The following is a 19,354-nucleotide window of genomic DNA, read 5'->3' as shown; positions in this document are numbered from 1 at the left end:
AAATCGAGCAATGTATACCTGGCCCTCAATTATCTCTGCAATGGTCAGGCTTTATATAAAAGATCAAAACGTGCACCCCCAAACAGTTATGCCACTCTGCAAGTGTTTTTAGCTGAGATTTGCTGGCAGGCAGGAAGACTGACTGACTGGGGCTTTAAGTGCTGTTGGCTTTCCCCAACCCAGAGTCTTGAGGACCTGCCAAGCATTGTTGAGACTTTAAAGTAAGGCAGAAGTCAGTTGGCCTCCTGGGGGTAAACCCGGCTCTGTAGATAAGGTTTCCCCGGACCTGTAGTCTTTGAGAGAACTGGGCCCATCGCCTTGGGACTACCTCTGTGACTGACCGGCCCAGAGGTGCGGAGAGCTGACAAAAGATGAGCTGGTTCAGTAAGATTAGTAAGAAAGACTTACCGATGCGTTTTCCCAGGTAAACCATCTAACGTTTCTCTTCAGACCTAGTGGGCGAATTCTCAAAAGAAGAATGTCACTTGTCTTTTAGATACTTATATAACTTAATGCAATCTTATCTGTGAATTCTAGGACAAGAGCAAGTGCCTAGGAGTCATAAACAGGGTTGGGGAAAAAAAAAGGCAAGAATGTTGTGTAAATAGGCCAAACCATTGGACACTCCGTGGATTACCCTGGAGGGAAAAACCATGTAGCTGTGGTTGACAGGGCCTGGAAGTGCTTCTGCTCTGCTTTAAACTCAATGCGGTTGCAGGGCACAGCGTGTTCACATTGCCAATGTTTGTCGTACTTTACATACCAACATCTTTCCCGGGTGTAAGTTATACGTCATTTAAAGACTGGAAGGAAGTTATACTCTGTTCAAAGACTGGAAGTCCTCATTTGGATTTGTGTATATCGTCGCTCAGGGCTACTCAGGTTTCTTTTTAGTTGAATCTGTCTGGAACAATCTGGGTACTTGGCTCTACCTAGAATTGTCAGGGCTGCATGGCCGGAACACCTGAGGCTGTGTTTTTTTATTCTATGAATCGATGTCTTGAATGACTTCGGTGTAGACGCCTTGAAATAGAGAATGATGTCACCTTTAGCTGATCAGTTGTTGACAACCCTTTGTGAATAAAGGAAGTGCTGGCCAAGGCTGGGTACAGCTGTGTGACATCATCCCTCCAGTTTCACCCTCCGGCCGATGACTGGTGGTTAAAGTACAGGGATGAGCAATAAGGACAGGATTAAGTAGGACCACGCGATAAAAGGGCAATAAGAAGGCTCGCAGAAAGAAACGGCTTCTACCAGCACTGAGGAAGCTTGGGGAAAGAGGCATCTGAGGGGCTGTCAGAAGCACAGTAGGATCGTGATAAGAAGAAGATGAGTAGCAGATGCTGTGAGAGAGTCTGTAGGATGCTCACATTCTCCACTCCCTGCGGATTGGCTCCCTTAGGATAAATGGCATCCTTCCAAAGCAACCGAGGTTTGAAAGGTGAGCAGGGGCCTCGCACCGACTGGGGGGTGTGGCTTCGATTGGGGGGGGTCTTAGGAGGTTACAATCAGTCTGTTATCTCCTGCGAAATTCACTTCCCGGCCTCATGGCTGCACAGCCCCATGCATTGCCCTGTGTGTCTAGGTTCAGTGTGTTTTTGTTGTTCTCTTGTGGATCCTTTGCTGTTCCAATTCAGTTATGAGCCACGGTTACACAGCTTCTGTGAGCTCGCTGTGACCACCCTTCTGGGACCCGAGGATGGCTGGGTACCTGACACTCCTTCCTGACTAACCAAAGCCACCGTTCCTCTGTCCACTTCTTACAAGCATCTTGTTTTCGAGTCTTACAGTGGTTTGGCATTCATGTCCTTCCAGCCTGACTGGCGTGATCCTTCATGATCCTCTTTCCACCAGAGGAAGCAACGTGAAAGGGTCCGTTTCATGGCAACCGTGTGTAGGAAGAGAGGTCAAGAGAGAAAGAACACTAGCAAACTTGTGCAGGTTTTTTAGGAGGCCCTCCCTGCTGACCTTTGCCTGCTGGCAGATCGCTTCCTCCTGATAAGGCGCCGGGCAGGATTTAGGATGGTGGCAAAGATTTCATACTCAGTGTTGAAACAGACCTGTATTGGGCCACTCAGACACTGTGAGGTCTGCCTGTTTAACTCCTTACTAACCTTTTGCTACTAGCTTACTGGTCCCTTCACAGTGTGGGCAGGGGTAACTTCCGCAAGCTATTGCCTTATCGCCTGTTGGGTACCATCAAGATATTATTCTTATCACGGGGATATTAACGCAACATCTGAGATGTTCCTGTTTAGATACTATGATTGGAGTTTCTGTTCGGACTCTGCAGTGGCTCGTTTTTCGTCCTCTGAGGACAGTATCAGAGTAATAAGGTTTGAGGCAGCTTGGATGCAAACCCTGGCTCTGCAGCACTCGGTTTCTACGTGTGTGTGTGTGTGTGTGTGTGTGTGTGTGTGTGTGTGTGTGTGGCTTTCGCATGATCCTTGGTAATAATGATCAAACGAGATAATCCCTACGGGAACATCAGCAAACTTAGCGCACTGTCTGGTTTCGACCTTCCCTCTTAGACCACAAACATCTAACCCCGACCAAGATGCCCAGTGCTCCTTCATAGTCTTTGTCTGGACAGCCTGGGAGTGTAAAAGCAATGCCATGTCAGCTTTGTGTTATCACAGTGCTTCTCAGCCTGGGGGTCGCATATGAGACAGCCTTCTTAGCAGATATTTATATGAGGATCCATAACAGTAGCAAAATTGCAGTTACGAGGCAGCAACAAAATAATTTTATGGTTGTGAGTCACCACGACGTGAGGAACTGTGTTAAAGGGCCGCAGCCTTAGGAAGGTCGAGAGCTGCTGTACTATCATCTTCTGCTCACTTGTTTTAATCGCTGGGGTTGTACTTTGGAGTTATTTGTCCCCATATAGAGATGCTGGTATATTATTCAGTTATCAGAGTTAATCATGCACCATTCAGTTCTGTCACATTGGCTTAATGGTTCTACTAGAAAAATAATTTTCTTGATGGATGTATCTGCTTAAGTTTTTTTGTTGTTGTTGTTAGTTGTTCTTCTTCTTCTTTCTTTTTTCCCCATCTGGCTAAATGACTGGGTTCTGCATTAGAAGCCTTGCCCGTAGTTAAGTACACCGTGAGGAGTGAGCCTCCCACATTACATGGGTTTTCTACCCTGGAAGCCGACAGCTACCACATACAGATGGCAAATCAGATACACTGGAGGTGGGGCTTCATATCTAGGCTGTGTACAGCACACCGAAATGGAGGAAGGGATTGGGCTGGCCTACCTTTGGAAGCTTGAGAGGATAGCACGGAGTGTCCTTCCTGCGGCACAAGCACGTGGACAGTCTAGGACTTCACGTGTGTGCCACGTGTATGCGAACCAGTTCTGTCACACCGAACGTCGCCTCTGGCTTCAGGTTGTCAATGTGTTTCTCCTGTTCCTTCAGGTAGAACGCCATGACATGAATACCCTCAGCCTCCCGCTGAACATCCGCCGAGGGGGCTCAGACACCAACCTCAACTTTGACGTCCCAGATGGTATCCTGGACTTCCACAAGGTCAAACTCAGCGCCGACAGCCTGAAACAAAAGATCCTAAAGGTGACGGAGCAGATCAAAATCGAGCAGACCTCCCGCGATGGAAACGTTGCCGAGTACCTAAAACTCGTCAGCAGCGCGGACAAGCAGCAGGCCGGGCGGATCAAGCAGGTCTTCGAAAAGAAGAACCAGAAGTCGGCCCACTCGATCGCCCAGCTGCAGAAGAAGTTGGAGCAGTACCACAGAAAGCTGAGGGAGATTGAACAGAACGGGGCCTCTCGCAGCTCAAAGGAGATTTCTAAGGACAGCCTGAAGGAGATACACCACTCCCTGAAGGATGCCCACGTGAAATCTCGAACTGCTCCCCACTGCCTGGAAAGCAGTAAGTCGAGCATGCCGGGGGTATCCCTCACGCCCCCCGTGTTTGTCTTCAATAAGTCCAGAGAGTTTGCCAACTTGATCCGGAATAAGTTTGGCAGTGCAGACAACATCGCTCACTTGAAAAATTCCCTGGAGGAGTTCAGGCCCGAGGCCAGCACCAGGGCCTATGGAGGCAGCGCTACCATCGTGAACAAACCCAAGTACGGCAGTGACGATGAGTGTTCTAGCGGCACGTCAGGCTCGGCAGACAGCAATGGGAACCAGTCCTTCGGTCCCGGTGGGGCCAGCACACTGGACAGCCAGGGGAAGCTGGCCATGATCCTAGAGGCGCTGAGGGAGATCAAAGACACCCAAACCCAGCTGGCAGAGGACATTGAGGCGTTGAAGGTGCAGTTTAAGAGAGAGTATGGCTTCATCTCTCAGACTCTGCAAGAGGAGAGATACAGGTACGTAGCTCAGAGTGTTCCATTGGGATTCCTTTCGCAAACGTGAGTTACCAGCCAGAGAGGCTGTCTGCTTCAAAGCCGTGCGCTAATGAATGTGTTTGCAATAAATAGAGATGTGGGTGCAGAGACATTTAAAAATTGATAATCCTTTCCATCCTTCATAACTCTTAAGTTCCATAATTTCTGGCTCATGGCTGACAGTTAGAGGAAGACATTATATGCGTGGGTCTCTTAAAACACCATCGGCCAAGCTGTGACTCACATGCGTATTAAGACATTGATTCATCAGGCATCTGTGATGGTCTTAATTGCACCAAAGACTTGATTCCCTCCGTAATGCCAGTCAAGTGAATCTGTTTCAGTGGACATTGAGGTAGGTTTTTATTTGGTGTGTCAGTTTCAAATATCCATATTTTGTTCACTAAACTTATGTTTTAGCTTTACACGGATTGGAGGGGTGGTTCAGTTGGTAAATGGCTTTGCTTGCCATGTAAGAGTGAAGACGTAAGTCCAGATAGGTGGCACCCATGTAGAAAGTGAACTTGGCAGCGCAGGTCTGTAACCCCAGCACTGGGGGCCGTAGAGACAGGCAGACAGCGCAGGCTGTAACCCCAGCACTTGGGACTGTAGAGACAGGCAGACGGCGCAGGTCTGTAACCCCAGCACTGGGGAGGGGGGGGTGGCGTAGAGACAGTGCAGACAGCGCAGCTCTGTAACCCCAGCACTGGGCAAGAGAGGGCACATAGAGACAGCACAGACAGCGCAGGTCTGTAACCCCAGCACTGGGGCCGTAGAGACAGACAGATTCCTGGAACTTGCTGGCTGGCCAGCCTAGCCAGGTTCAGTGAGAGGCCCGATCTCAGCAAATAAAGTCAAGAACAACTAAGGAAAACACCTGACTTCAACCTCTGGCCTCTATACACACCCACAGCACAGATATAAAAATGTACACACACACACACACACACACACACACGCATGTGCGCACAAACATTTTACTGTGAATGAGAGGCTCTCAAACACCGTCTTGAAATTAATCCAAACCTTTTGGGGTCTCTCATCTGCTTGTGAAAGTATGTGTTTTGTAGGCTGGCATTTATATGTACACTGCTTCTTAATAAAGAGTGTAGATAATCAAATATGAGATTATTTGCCCCATTTTGCTCATGAAAAGATCCTCCCAAAGTACCTCAGTCAAAATGGGTTAACATCTAAGAATATGAAATAGATTGTGAACGTTCGTTACGTACTGTAACAGTTAAGTTGTAAATCTAACTTACACACTGTTTTACACTTGATGTGTAATTTTATGTCATACTTTAGAATGTGGCTCTTTTCTCGTTCTCATGAAACTTGATTGTGATGCCAAGATTTGAACCCAGGGCCTCATGTATCTTAAGTGTGTCTCACCAGCCCTGAAACCATTTTTTAATTGTACATCTGTATCTTTGATTTCAGCGTGTTCATCGCACAAGAACTGTGTTTCAAGCCACAGCCGGCTGAGAGTGCATTGACCTTAATTTCATCTAGATAGTTTGAGATAGAGTGTGTTTTGGACGCATGTCTTATCCCAAATCACAAATACTCACTTTGTGTGAGATTTGGGCCGTCTTTGCTTTCACGTGTCCTGTGTTTTGTTTGTGATCCCGGCGATACAGTCACTTGGTGCATTACCTAAGAAGCTTAAGAAGGCTTGCTTAGAACCATGATAACGTTTAGCACCCATGAAGCTAAACCTGAAGATAATCATTAAATTTGAATTAAGCCTTCACCTGCTTTTAAAAAAAGTTTCTATCAGATGACCTACATAAGCATCTACCACTGGCCTGGACCGGTCATTCCAGGCTAAGACAGCCTCCCTAGATACTATCCCCTCTTTAAAGTAGGCAGGACAAAGTTTCAGATAAGACCCAAATCCTCTTCTCTGGGGTGGGTGTGAGAAAGGAGCTGTCTTTCTCTCGCTTTTGGATTTTTGAATCTGCTATTCCATAAGTCATCTATAATTTGTGATTAACTTAGTTTTTTTAAAGATTTATTTATTTTTATTTTGTATGTATGAGTATTTTGCCTGAATGTATATCTGTTCACCATGTATGTGCAGTGCCCATGAGGCCAGAAGAGGGCATCAGATCCCCTAGAACTGAAGTTACAGACAGTTGTGAGCTGCCATGTGAATGCTGGGGTTTGAACCCCGGACCTCTGAAAGAGCAGCCAGTGCTCCTAACCACTGAGCCATCTCTCCAGCCCTTGGGGTTTAGTTATTTATTAGCACGTAAAGTGAAGAGCTGAAAGGCATGTCAGGGTGTTTACTGTGAAGTGGCAGGATTGACCACGGGAATGGAAAACTTCATTCTTTTTCTCGTGGGCTGTGTGACCATGAGATCCCAGTTACTGGTGGGCAGGAGAAGGAGAAGCCACTGCAAACATGGCCGGTCCTGGCTTGTCCTTGCTGCACAGCCATCTCCTAGCTAGGGGCAGGTGCATCCTTTGCAAAATCTATCTGTCGCCATGGCAGCTCTTCCAGGTGCTGGTCTGGCATGGGTGAAAAAAATTAATTAAAATAAAAGTTTGATCTCAGTAAAGCCTCAGAAATGAGGACATACAGTTACTACTGCAGAGACAAGCCAGGTGGTGCCTTTAATCCTAGCACAGATTAGGCAGAGGCAGGTGGATCTCTGTGAGTTCAAGGCCAGCCTGGTTTACAGAGTGAATGCCAGGACAAACTCCAAAGTTACATACAGAGAAACCCTGTGTCTTAAAAAAAAACAAAAAAAAAATCAAGACTGCAGAGACAGGTCTCTTCTAGAATTGGGATTCAGGGGTAACCAAAATTGTGTTCCCCAGAAATAGACATACTCTTTCAGAAAGACAGTCCTCTGGGGAATGAAAACAAGCCAGGGTCCCCCTCAGACCAAAAAAAAAAAAAAGACATTTTTCTAGAACACACTGTTGGAATGCCTGTACAATGCGCTCATTTTGGCTCCTGTCTTTTCAAGGTATGAGAGGCTTGAGGACCAGCTTCACGACCTGACCGAGCTGCACCAGCACGAGACAGCCAACCTGAAGCAGGAGCTAGCCAGCGCAGAGGAGAAGGTGGCCTACCAGGCCTATGAACGCTCGAGGGACATCCAGGTATGGGCCCCTTCCCGGGTGAACCCTGGTGAAGGGTTTTCTTTTCCTGGCTTTAACTCATCAGGCAGACTAACTTGATACATTTCCCTTGTGCATGGGGAGCGAGATGTCTTCTCCATACGGACATTTCTCGTCCACCACCTAGCCCTCCTGACATGTATTAACAGTGTTTCTGAGATAATTTACCCTGTGCTCCTGTTGCCTAACCTAGTTGGCATGTAGTTATCGCTGGCCTAATTCCGACACCACCAAAATGTGATGAAATGTCCAGTATTAGGCAGCCCCGCCTTCAGGCTTCCTGTGTAGGCCAGGGGTGATCGAGAGCCACCTTCCAGAGTACAGCTACCCCTGAAATCCAGTCCTGCTGCGCCCCACTAGCTGGGGTAGGAGGGGGGGTGGGGGTGCCAGTCAGGCATTCTTGGGTAAACATGGGATTTGAGTCCCAGGTCTGTTATTTACCAGCTGTGGTTCTGAGCAAGCCTTGAGTCTCTTCTTTAAAGCAATTGATTTATAAGTTGTAAGAATGGCAAACGTTCGACTGCCAGCGTTTACCTAAGTACTGTATGGGTTTCCTCCTCCTCCTCCCCCTCCTCCTCCTCCTCCTCCTCCTCCTCCCCCTCCTCCTCCTCCTCCTCCTCCTCCTCCTCCCCTCCTCCTCCTCCTCCTCCTCCTATGTACTCAATAGCCCTTGGAGATTGCTTCTATTGTTGGCCTCTTTTCTCAGGTCTAGAGAGCAAGGCACAAAGAGGCACAGTGACCTGAACAAGGTATGGCAAGTTGTCCCTTAGGATTGGCAGAAAAGGCTGGACTGAACAGGATAGGCAGGGCCCAGAAGGTTGACAGGAAGGGCTGAGTAGATCCACATAAAGTTTATGTCATAAGCAAAGGCCAACTGCAAGGCTTCCTCCCAGAGGCCCCAAGCTGCTGTGAAACAACCCAAGAACAAACAGGGAGAGTCTCGCTCAGTCTCACTTTTTCAGACTTTCTCTGTAGTGGGTATATGAGCGTCAGGAAGGCCATCCACCCCCTGAATCCCACCCCACAGGGGAGAAGGCCAAAGCATAGAAGATGGCGTCTCTCCCCGATGCGTGTGCTGCAATCCGGCTGCGTGCCTTGTATTCTGCTCTGGTGGAGGCTGTGTTTGCTGATGCCAGAGGTCTGCTCAGACAGTTCTGGGAAGCAGGGCTTCAGAGCTGACAGGAGACCTTGTCCCCGGAGAGCAGAGGACCCTGGGGGACTGGCTATTCTCTGAGTGAAGAGCCTCGGCATCTCCACTGACTGGCCTGGGGAACTGAGCTATCGTCTATAGAGTCACTCTATTTAAAACATATTTTATTATGTTTACCCGTGTGTGTGTGTGTGTGTGTGTGTGTGTGTGTGTGTGTGTGTGTGTCACAGCACACGTATGATGATTACAGAACAACTCTGGGGTGTCAGTTCCTCTTTCTACCTGTGGTTCTCAGGAATCAAATTCAGTTCATCAGAATTGGCAGCAAGTGCTTTTAGGCACCGAGCCATCTCGCCAGCCCCGAGGCCATCCTACTTTCGAACAGGCCTGGGACATCCCGGGGTGGTGTCTAAACGTGTCGTTTCCTCACTTAGGAGATGGTTTGGGTTAACATTGTTCTCGTTTTTCTTAAGAAACTTATTCCGGGAGTGAGGAGGTCAGATCCAGGGAGGGGCTCCCCCAAAGGGAACTCTAACTTCAGAAGAGTTCATTTCAGCGTTCCCCAGCTCCGTCTCTAGTCAGAACTAGAAAGAGCATCGGGATAAATGACAAAGGTCGCAGAGGCTCAAAGCGGGCTCTACTACTTGGTCTCTGTGTGAGCCTGGCCAAGTCAGTACCGCGTGCCTCCGACGCCTCGTCTTCAAAAAGTCTAGAGATCAAATAGAATCAGATATTTATTGTACTAGAATCTTCGCCAGGCACATACTAAACAGCCAAGAAGTTAATGCTGCTATTCCTTTTTATCTTCCTGTTGAGTAGCAACATCCCCCAAAGGCTTTTAGTTATTGAACCTCTCCCGTTTCCCTTCATTGCTCATATCCTTGGTTCTTGTAAGTGGGCTTCCAACAGGGATGGGCTGCGGCGGTGCCTGTGGCGGGTGCCCACAGACCCACACAATTTCTGCTGTTCTTTTAGGTGATTGACCCTCCTGCCCCCTTTAAAGTCCTGAATATCCAGTTTAAACTACTGAAGAAAACCCCTTCCTCTGTCTTCATCTAAAACAAATTAAATACTGGACCAAGGATGTCCTAGCCATCGGCGGGGCTTATTATCTCTCGTTGCCATGGACAGATGGCCTTATAATTCACTTACCTAATTTTCTTGTATTTTTCTTTTAGTAAAAAATCAGTAGCAGTTCTAAGATGAATTCTAAGATTAGTCTAAAGAGATGTGGACTTCTCTACCGTAAACTGAGTGAAAGAGCCGAAAATGACCACCCTCTGTCTTGGTCTCTCACCCTTTCATGCCATGCCTAAAATGGAAAAAAAAAAAAAACCCTGGGCCCCACAGCTGAAAGCAAGCCCTCCCTCCCGCACATGCCCGTTAGTGCCGACAGCCAGCGCCGTTTAAATGTGAAGAGCTGAAAAAGTTGTATCCTCTGGTCGGGAGCCTAGTATAATGAAAGTTGCTATAGTAACGGAGAACCCTGTTCTTTGGCCCAGAGAGTATATTCAAGCAGGAGAAAAGCAAATCAATGTTGGAACCATTATACTTGCTTAAAGCCCGGAAAGGTGACTGGACCCAGCTGCACAAGCACATTGGGCAAATGATTGCAGCCGCGCTGGCGGAGGTGCGGGCAGGCCGCATTGCCTCTCGTGAGGTTCTTTGTTCTCCAGGGGCCCAGGCTTTCCTCTGGAAACTGACATCCTGGTCCTGGCAGCCAGCCAGGATATGGTCCCTGCCACACACAACACTGCTCTGTTCCGAGGTGGACGATGAGGGCAAGGTGGGCTTAGCCCCTGTCTGGATGCAACCTATGTGCCTCCCAGCTGTGCAGGAAGGCTGGCTGGAGTCTTGCTGGCTCAGGGAGGGCTGCCGAGACCTCTGAGATACATGGCCCATCTACAGGTGAAGAGCGGGGATGCTTAAGTGTTTCCAGTGGTATATACTGCGTGGACAAAGTCCCCCAGCATTTTCAGAACCTGGAAGTAATCAGTTTGACCAGTGCCTTGTGTGAAGGCAGGAGAAGATGAATGAGCACGGGCTAAGCAAGTTTTTGGAAACGTGTTATGAAAAGAGGTGTCAGAGATGTGTATCTTTCAAAGGTCACTTGGGATATTACAGGGAATGTGAGTTGTGGAACACAGGGGTGTGAAATTCACACATGTCAAAGCCCGGCAAGCAAGAGGTCCTGGCGACTCTGGAATGGAGATTGTATGAGAGAAAAATGGATTAAGATAGATATTTGGGCACTGTATTGGTAGAGCCAGCTGATGGATGGACAAGAGACAAGTCAAGGGGTGCTCTTGAGCGTCTGTCCTAAGAGTTAGCGGTGTTCATCAGACGCAGCTCCACCCTTTCTCCGTTTGTCCCCGAGAGTGCCCACAGATGCCCTTATTTTATGTCACTTTATCTCCTATATAAGTGTAGCGAAATAGAAATGGCAGGGTCTGATAGCGTGGAACTCTAACCTCAGATCCCAGCACTTGGGAAAGTTGAGGCAGGAGGATTAGAAATTTAAGTCCAGGTTGGGCTACTTCCCCAGAGACCTTGCACCAAAAAAAATAAAAAATAAAAGCAGATCACCGTAACTGCTGACTTATGATGTTTTATAGTTGCATATATGTGTGTCCACCACCCATGACAGGGTAAAGGGGGTCTTGGGATTCCTGTCTCATACCTCTGTCTCTCACCATCAGTTTGGAGACTAGGCACTAGGTGTTGTGAGCCGGGGCTTCCAGCACATCTGGGCGTGTGTTCCCACAAGGCCTGCGATTCCAACGGTATTTGATTCCTTGCTGTCCTCTTGCCTGCAGGAAGCCCTGGAAACTTGCCAGACACGCATCTCTAAGCTGGAATTGCATCAGCAGGAGCAGCAGACCCTGCAGACGGATGCCGTGAACGCCAAGGTGCTGCTGGGGAAATGCATCAACGTAGTTCTGGCCTTCATGACCGTCATCCTGGTGTGCGTGTCCACCCTGGCCAAGTTCGTCGCGCCCATGATGAAGAGCCGCTTCCACATCCTTGGCACCTTCTTTGCTGTGACTCTCCTGGCGATATTTTGTAAAAACTGGGACCATATTTTGTGTGCCATAGAGAGGATAATAATCCCGAGATGAGCCGCTGGTTCCCGCCTTCACATCCTCTCAAGTTCTTATTTTGAAGAAAACTCTGTTGCAGACTACCAAATTCCTGAATGAACGGCTGTGCCAAAGACGGCGAGAAGGACTGAAGCCGTGTGCTGTAAATAATTAGCGTCTCCTAACCCGGTAGCAGCTGCCAACGCGGTCCCTGTACGTGGTTAACACAAAACTGCCCCCAGAGTTCTCCCCACATCGCTCACAGCCTTAATCAGAGCAGATCTCCAGCCCACCTGGCGAGCTGGGCACGGTAGAGCCCCATTCACTGAGCGCTTGGCACCAAGAGCGACCCAGAGGAACGGGCCTCTCTGTGTTTCCCATGAATCTCTGTCACATTGAGCTTCGTGATTGCTAGCAGCTGTGTGCTCTCTGAGCCCCACAAACAGCAAGGATATGGCAGGACTTGGGGAAGTGAGGAAGCATAAGTTATCGGCAGTGTTGAGCTCTTGTTGTGAGGGGTGGTGTCTGTGGAAGCTCAGACAGTCTCTCTCTGATCTATCCCACTTGTCCACGGGTGGCGCTGCGTCCTGTTATGTGCCCCGTGTTCACATTGGTCAATTGCGTATGTCCCTGTACCGTGCAAATCTTATCGCTGCTTCTCCGGCAGAAATCTGCCTAACCAGTAGCCCCGCACTTTACACAGTAGACACTAGGATTTACAAATGGGCTAACCTCTTCTGCCCAGGGAAACACACACCCGATTTCATCTCACCTGGCTAGCAGGGCCCTGCCCTCGGAGCCTTCGGCCTGTGCTTTTGTCCAACTGCGGCCCTGATAGCTCGGGGTGCTGCGAGCATCCCTGGGAGGCTCATGCCCAATCTGGTGATGGTTAGCTGTGATAAATCCCCTTAGAGGATGGCATGCACTTTTCCTGATTCACTTTGCTCTCAGGTCTGCAGAGATCAGAGTCCAGGGAACGAAAACAAACGACGCTCATGTCGCTAGGTGTTATTTTTCTTGAAGACCACAAAATCAAACTTCACACATCATATGTGTGCCGAGGCCAGACCCTGGGGGCCTAAGAGGGATGCGAACTCTTGGTCTGATCAGTTGGTGGCTAGGCGAGCGGGAGCCCTTTACCCAGATGAAGTCAGGAGGGTCCACTTAGGGGTGTGAAGGGCAGCGAGAATTAAGTCTATTGTTAAGCTTAGTTGCCACCGTCTGTCTTGTAGGCACATAGTAGGACAAGTTCCGAGGTCACAGGATAAATGCACTGCCAGTGAGCAGAAAACATGCAAGAGCCGCTGCATTCGGTGGCTGCCGCTTACTGATGAAGCACAAAGAGGAGAGAGAAGGTTGTACTGGATGCTGCCAGCCAGTCCTGGTCCTCCCACCGCACCTGCCAAAGGTGCAAAGATGCCATTAAATGTTTACTTTCTTCCAGAAGATGTTCTCCAAGATCTACAAATCACCGCTTGCAAATGGCTGTTCTTAGGGACGTTCTCGGGGTGGCGGGGGTGCGTAAAAGCGTGCGGCAGTTTAGTGCAAGCCCGGCTTCTGGGAGTGGGACTCGTAGAACTCCAGCCTCTGCCCCCCACTCCCAACTTTTAAACCAATAATTAGAAAATTCACAAAGTATTTAACCATCACCCTAACTGATTCCAGAGTTAAGCTTTTTAAAAAGTAATAAAAAATCATGTAGAGACTTGGAAACCAGGGATGGGGGAGTTCGCAGCTCCACTCCCATCCGTGACTGTGTCCCCACACAGGAGAGATGGAGGTTTCTAGTCCAAGCAGGAAGAAAGAGAGAACCGTAACCTTCCTTGATTCTTGTATTTTAATGGCCTGCTCCCTTACCTGGAGGCATCAGACTCCCTCTGTCTACACCTCGAAGCAAGCTGGGCCGTGCCCGTCCCCCATTGTCGTTTGTCAATATTTCCCCAAGGCACCTACAACATGTCAGGGCCTGGGGTGGCTCTGAGTGCTGCTAGTAGTTTATAGAAACAGTATGAATCCAGCCTTGGAGGTTTAGTTAGGTCTCCAGGGGAACCCAGGGAGAGCAGGCTTGTGCTCACGCCGGCACACACCCCACCCCTACACAGCCTAGCAGGACTCTCTTGATTGACACTCTCAGACCCATGAGGGAGTAGAGAGGGAAGTTAGAGCCAGCACACTCCACGCTCTTCAGTCTGAGCTTTGGGTAGAATCTGTCAGAAATGGGCACTGTCCTGAACTAATGGAGTGGGGGCGGGGGGCACCCAAATCATCATGGACTCCTAAAGAATTCATTGAATTCCATTGGCTCCAACTAATTCTCCAATCGCCGTCTTTACCTGGGTATGCCCAGCCCATATGACACCCTTGCTTCGGTCTTATGGAAGGTTCATGAAGCGTTTTATTTTTTTAGGAAGATTGCAGAGTTCAAGGAGACTTTGATCGGGCAGTGCATTATTCTCTTAAGGGCTATAACCCCTCTTTTGCTCTCTTGAACACATCGCGTACACACTGAAGAAATGAATTGTACAAATACACAATTAGAGACAATGGCACAACTGTGACTTACCTTGGGACTGGGACTGATTCACAATTGAGTCAGCCAGTCTTGTTTTGCACTTTACGTCGGTAATAAACATCTCACGTATTTCTCGGGGAAGGGAACTATTTGGGATGAGCAGGCAAGCGCCTGCTCCTTTAAGGGACACTGGCGAGGCATGCCAGATGCTGGACTCTGGATCTTTGGTGACATTATCACGATCGATCACCAGTGTCGTGATTACCGAGGACAAACAGAACTTAAACGCTTTAAGAATGGCAAATATGAAAAATGGTCCCTCTGTGGGTTTTGAATTTTTTTGAGCTCATATTTTGTATATGATTAATCTGGAACAATCCCCCCCCCAAAAAAATTGATGTATCAATGAAAGTACTCTCACTGATTTTTTTTTTTTTTACTGTGAATACAGCAGCCCCCATCCCAAGCTCCTGGTTTGTGGATTAGTAGTGTTCAGGTCTTCTGACCCTGTCGGCTGCCGTCATTCACATTAACACCCTGGCACTCTGGTTTTTTTACTGAAGGATTGCCCTCTGTGTGTACTAACTACCTTGCCTCTGACAGCAGGCTTCAATACAGGTCGGAATGAGCTGAGGGAGCTAGTTTGTCGTCCCCTCCCCCCCCACAAGCAACTAATTACTTTTATTCTTGGGGGTTGAATTCGACATGCCAAATTATTTTGTGTTGTATGGGAATGTAGAGTGGGTGTTTTGTTGTTATTTTGCTTTAGTGTTGAATCCAGATCTAATGGTTTGGGTTTGGAAGAACACGTATGCTTATTGAGAAGAATGAGTATGGTTTAACAACCTAACTTGCATGTTTCCTTACTTTTGATCTTGGGCTGGGGAAATGACTACAGGTTTATGTGAAGAGAGGGTTCAGAGTTAGCAGGTAACTTTTAAGAGGTCTAAATAGACAGATTACAGAAAACAATCAGATCGGCCAGTTTGTATCGAAAATAAAGAGCTTTAAAAAAAAATGTGTCAATGACAGGAACTGGGTAACTTGTTAGAAATAAAGCAAAAATTCCATTTTCTGGCTGTGGATTCGGTTCTCTGCTGAAAGAGGCCGGAAGAGGTGTGACACCTTGCGTGTTTGAGGGTGGTCTACATGTTGCCCTTCCTGTATATTTAAAGCATGTCTACTGTGTTTGTCCTAAAAGAAACATTTCAACTAATCGTGCTCTGTGTTTAAGATGCGCTGGGGCCGTAGCAGCAACCCTGACTGTCATGTCAGGGTTGCTGATCGTAACCTCCACTGCAGAATTCCCGTCTTGTGGGAATGCTACATAGTCCCGTATCTGCCGAAAATTGTGATTTCTCTGTAGATCTTCCCCCATGGTGATGTCACCAATGAATTCAAAGCAGGTGCCATTATTTTTTAAACACTTGATGTTTGCTTTGGTGTTGAATAAAAGAACTAGATTTCTTAAATTTTCACACTTGTCAGAGCCCATGTCTGTAGTGTGTGTGTGTGTGTGTGTGTGTGAGAGAGAGAGAGAGAGAGAGAGAGAGAGAGAGAGAGAGAATGCATGTGCACACACGTGTATGTAAAATAAATTTATAATAGACTCTTAAAAAGCAGCTTTATTTTTTTTATTTTTTTTATTTATTTATTTATTTATTTTTGGTTTTTCGAGACAGGGTTTCTCTGTGGTTTTGGAGCCTGTCCTGGAACTAGCTCTTGTAGACCAGGCTGGTCTCGAACTCACAGAGATCCGCCTGCCTCTGCCTCCCGAGTGCTGGGATTAAAGGCGTGTGCCACCACCGCCCGGCCTAAAAAGCAGCTTTAGATTTAAGGGAAAACTGAGCAAGCTGTGTAAAGATATCTCTTGAATATCCTGCCCCTACTTACACACCCTCACTCCCCAGGATCAACATCCCCCACAAAGCGGTACCTTTTATTTTCAATGTGTATGCATGAGTGTTTTGCCTGCATAGATATGTGTACACTCTACGTGTGCCTGGTGCACACAGAGGTCAGAAAGGCATGTCTGATCTCCTGGAACTGGAGTTACAGATGGCTGTAAGCTACCATGTGGGTGCCGGGATTCAAACCCAAGTTCTCTGTGACAAGAACCACAGTGCTCTAAACCACTGAACCAACTCTCCAGACCTCAGCATGGTACATTTGGTACCAGCTGAGGAGCCAGCATTGTTCCATCATAATCACCCAGAGTCATCATTCCTATGAGGGATATTCTTGGTTTCATTCTATGGGGTTAGACAAATACATAAGGGCATATATTAATTGTTGTAGCATTATACACAATGGTTTCATTCCTCAAAACATCCTGTGTCTTACCTATTTATCTACCCTTATAGTTAACTTTAAAACTAGTCCCCATGCCCTCTGTAGAAAGTTGGTGTCTCGGGGTTTCTATTGCTGCAACAAAGACCATGACAAAAGAGCAAGTTGGGGAGGAAAGGGTTTATTTGGCTTACACTTCAGCATTGCTGTTCATCACTGAAGGAAGTCAGGACAGGAACTCATACAGGGCAGGATCCCAGAGTCTGGAGCTGATGACAGAGGCCATCAGGGGAGCTGCTTACTGGCTTGTTCCCATGGCTTCTCCAACTCCCACCTTTTTGTAGAAAAAACCTGGGATCAACAGCCCAGATATGGCGCCATCCACCATGGGCTGGGTCCTCCCCCATTGATGACTAAATAAGAAAATCCGTTACAGCTGGATCTGAAAAACGTATTTCTTCAGCCGAGGCTCCTTCCTCTGATGACTCTCGCTTGTGTTAAGTGGACACACAAAACCAGCCAGTACAGCACAAACACTACAGTCACGTTTGGACTATTCGGTTGTGGTTGTAGTCCGAAAAGTGAATTTGGGTAATTGGGTATCTGAATCTGTATGGTAGAGTTCTCGTATTTCAAGAGAGAAAACTCACTGTGCCTGGGTCCAAGGTGCAGTTCTGCCAAACCCTGGGTCCACATTGGTTTATCGTGGTTGATGCTGATGTGTGGCCTGTTTCTGGAGCTCAAGAGGAGGGGGTGATTACTCAGTCAGTAGTTGGAGTACTAGGACATCTTAGTGTTGTGGAGAGAGGAAGTGGTGACTGGGGAACCAAGTCCACATCAACTGGACCGAGGAGGACAGGAATGATGTGGGGGACGCCAGCTGAGTTGTGCACACTGTCAGAAATGCTGAGACGGAGCAGATCCCTCTGCCTTGAGCAATTTACTCTCAGGGCTTCTTGTCGCAGGAGCATTGGTGTTTTGCAAGAGCCACTTTGATAGTGCGTGAACTCAGCTGGGCTGGTGATGTTGGTTTCGTTAACCCCCGTCCTGTGCATGACTAGAGCTCAGATGTAGGCACTTCTTCCAAGGTCATAACCTGGGAAGGAGGAAGTTAGGATGCTGCCTTGGCCTCTCTATAGTCCTGCTCTTTTGGCTCCCTATTTCCAGGCAACTTTCTCCGCTGTTCACCCTTCCTGAAACCTATACAAACAAAACCACTAGAATTCCTGCATGACTCTAAAGCTCTGAGAGATCAGTCCATTCTCTGTCCTGCACAATTCTCTGTCTCTAGAGACCACAGAGGCAAAACCGTTATTTTGGTGCTGCTATAATTTGATGTCTAAAGGTAGAAATCTAGGAAATAGAAGAGGATGCTATCAAGATGGGTGGTTGTGTGTGTAGCCCAATATATTCTTAGTCTATATTTCCTAGAAAAAAAATAAGTGGGGGGGGGGACTTCAATCTTTGATTTCCAGGTAATACTGAACCTGCTAAAGAATAAAGCACTATCTTCTGGTTTTATTATGTCCAAGTTTCATTTCTGTGGCATCAATGAAATACTTCCAACCAAAAGCAATGTAGGGTGCTGGTAGAAGTACGAAGTTGTATAGCTGCTTTGGAAATCAGTATGGCAGTTTCTCAGAAAATTGGGAATCAATCTACCTCAAGACCTAGCAATACCACTCTTGGGCATATACCCAAAGGATACATACTCATACTGCAAGGACATTTGCTCAACTCTGTTCATAGCAGCATTATTCATAATAGCCAGAACCTGGAAAAAAACCTAGATGACCCTCGACCAAAGAATGGATAAGGAAAATGTGGTACATTTACACAATGGAGTACTACTTAGCAGTAGTAGGGGAAAAAATGATGTCTTGAAATTTGCAGGCAAATGAATGGAACTAGAAAAAAAAAAAAACATTCTGAGTGAGGTAACCTAGACCCAGAAAGGCAAACACAATATATACTCACTCATAAGTGGATATCAGACACAAACTAAAGGCCAACCAGCTTACAGTCCACAACCCCAGAGAAGCTAGGTAACAAGGAGGATCCTAAGAGAGATATACATGAACCCCCTGGGAAAGGGAAGGTTTCCTGAGTAGATAAGATCTCCTGAGTAAATTGGGAATGTTGAGGGAGAAGAGGAGGAATGAAGGGAAGGGAGGAAGAAAAAAGGGAAGGGGAAGAGGGGAGGAGAACATGAGGAAATAGGATGGTCTAGTTGGGGGAAGGAGAGAGAGGGAGAGCAAGGAAAGAGATATCTCCATAGAGGGAACCATTTGGGGTTAGGGAGAAATGTGGCACTAGGGAAATTCCCAGGAATCCACAGGGATGACCCCGGCTAAGACTCTAAGCAATAGTGAAGAGGGAGCCCGAACTGGCCTTCCCCTGTAATCAGATTGATGACTATTTTAATTGTCATCATAGAACCTTCATCCAATAATTGATGGAAGCAGATGCAGAGATCCACAGCTAAGCACTGGGCGGAGCTCCTGGAGTCCAGTCGAAGAGAGGGAGGAGAGATTCTATGAGCAAAGGGGTCAAGACCATGATGAGGAAACCCACAGAGACAGCTGATCTGAGCTAGTGAGAGTTGATTGACACCTGACTGACAGCTGGGGAACCTGCATAGGATTGAATTAGGCCCACTGAATGTGGGTGACAGTTGTGTGGCTTGGGCAGTTTGAGGGGCCACTGACAGTGGAACCAGGATTTATCCCTAGTGCGTGAACTGGATTTTTACAGCCCATTCCCGTGGAGGGATACCTTGCTCAGCCTAAGTATGGGGGGCGGGGGCAGAGGCTGGCTTGGTCCTGTCTC

At 47.6% G+C, this 19,354-nt stretch overlaps 1 protein-coding gene across 12 annotated transcripts in view; it reads left to right on the top strand.

Annotated features, from left to right (window-relative positions):
• Tmcc3 (transmembrane and coiled-coil domain family 3) overlaps positions 1–15,712 on the top strand; it is a 306,403-nt gene extending 290,691 nt beyond the window's left edge. For 10 of the 12 annotated variants that reach the window (XM_075954038.1, XM_075954041.1, XM_075954039.1 and 7 more), the window contains 3 exons: positions 3,428–4,344; positions 7,341–7,476; positions 11,461–15,712. In XM_075954038.1, the coding sequence (XP_075810153.1) occupies positions 3,428–4,344; positions 7,341–7,476; positions 11,461–11,763 (1,356 nt within the window). In that variant the 3' untranslated portion in view covers positions 11,764–15,712. Of the gene's footprint in view, positions 1–1,145; positions 1,442–3,427; positions 4,345–7,340; positions 7,477–11,460 lie in introns of those variants that run through there. The other 2 variants (XM_075954043.1, XM_075954048.1) reach the window with 2 other exon arrangements.
• Positions 15,713–19,354: the final 3,642 nt, after the last annotated feature.

Source organism: Microtus pennsylvanicus, chromosome 20 (genome assembly GCF_037038515.1).
Source record: "Microtus pennsylvanicus isolate mMicPen1 chromosome 20, mMicPen1.hap1, whole genome shotgun sequence".
In the NCBI taxonomy this organism is placed as follows: Eukaryota; Metazoa; Chordata; class Mammalia; order Rodentia; family Cricetidae; genus Microtus; species Microtus pennsylvanicus.
Note: the sequence above shows the minus strand (reverse complement) of the source record. Positions and strands in the feature narration are given on the sequence as shown.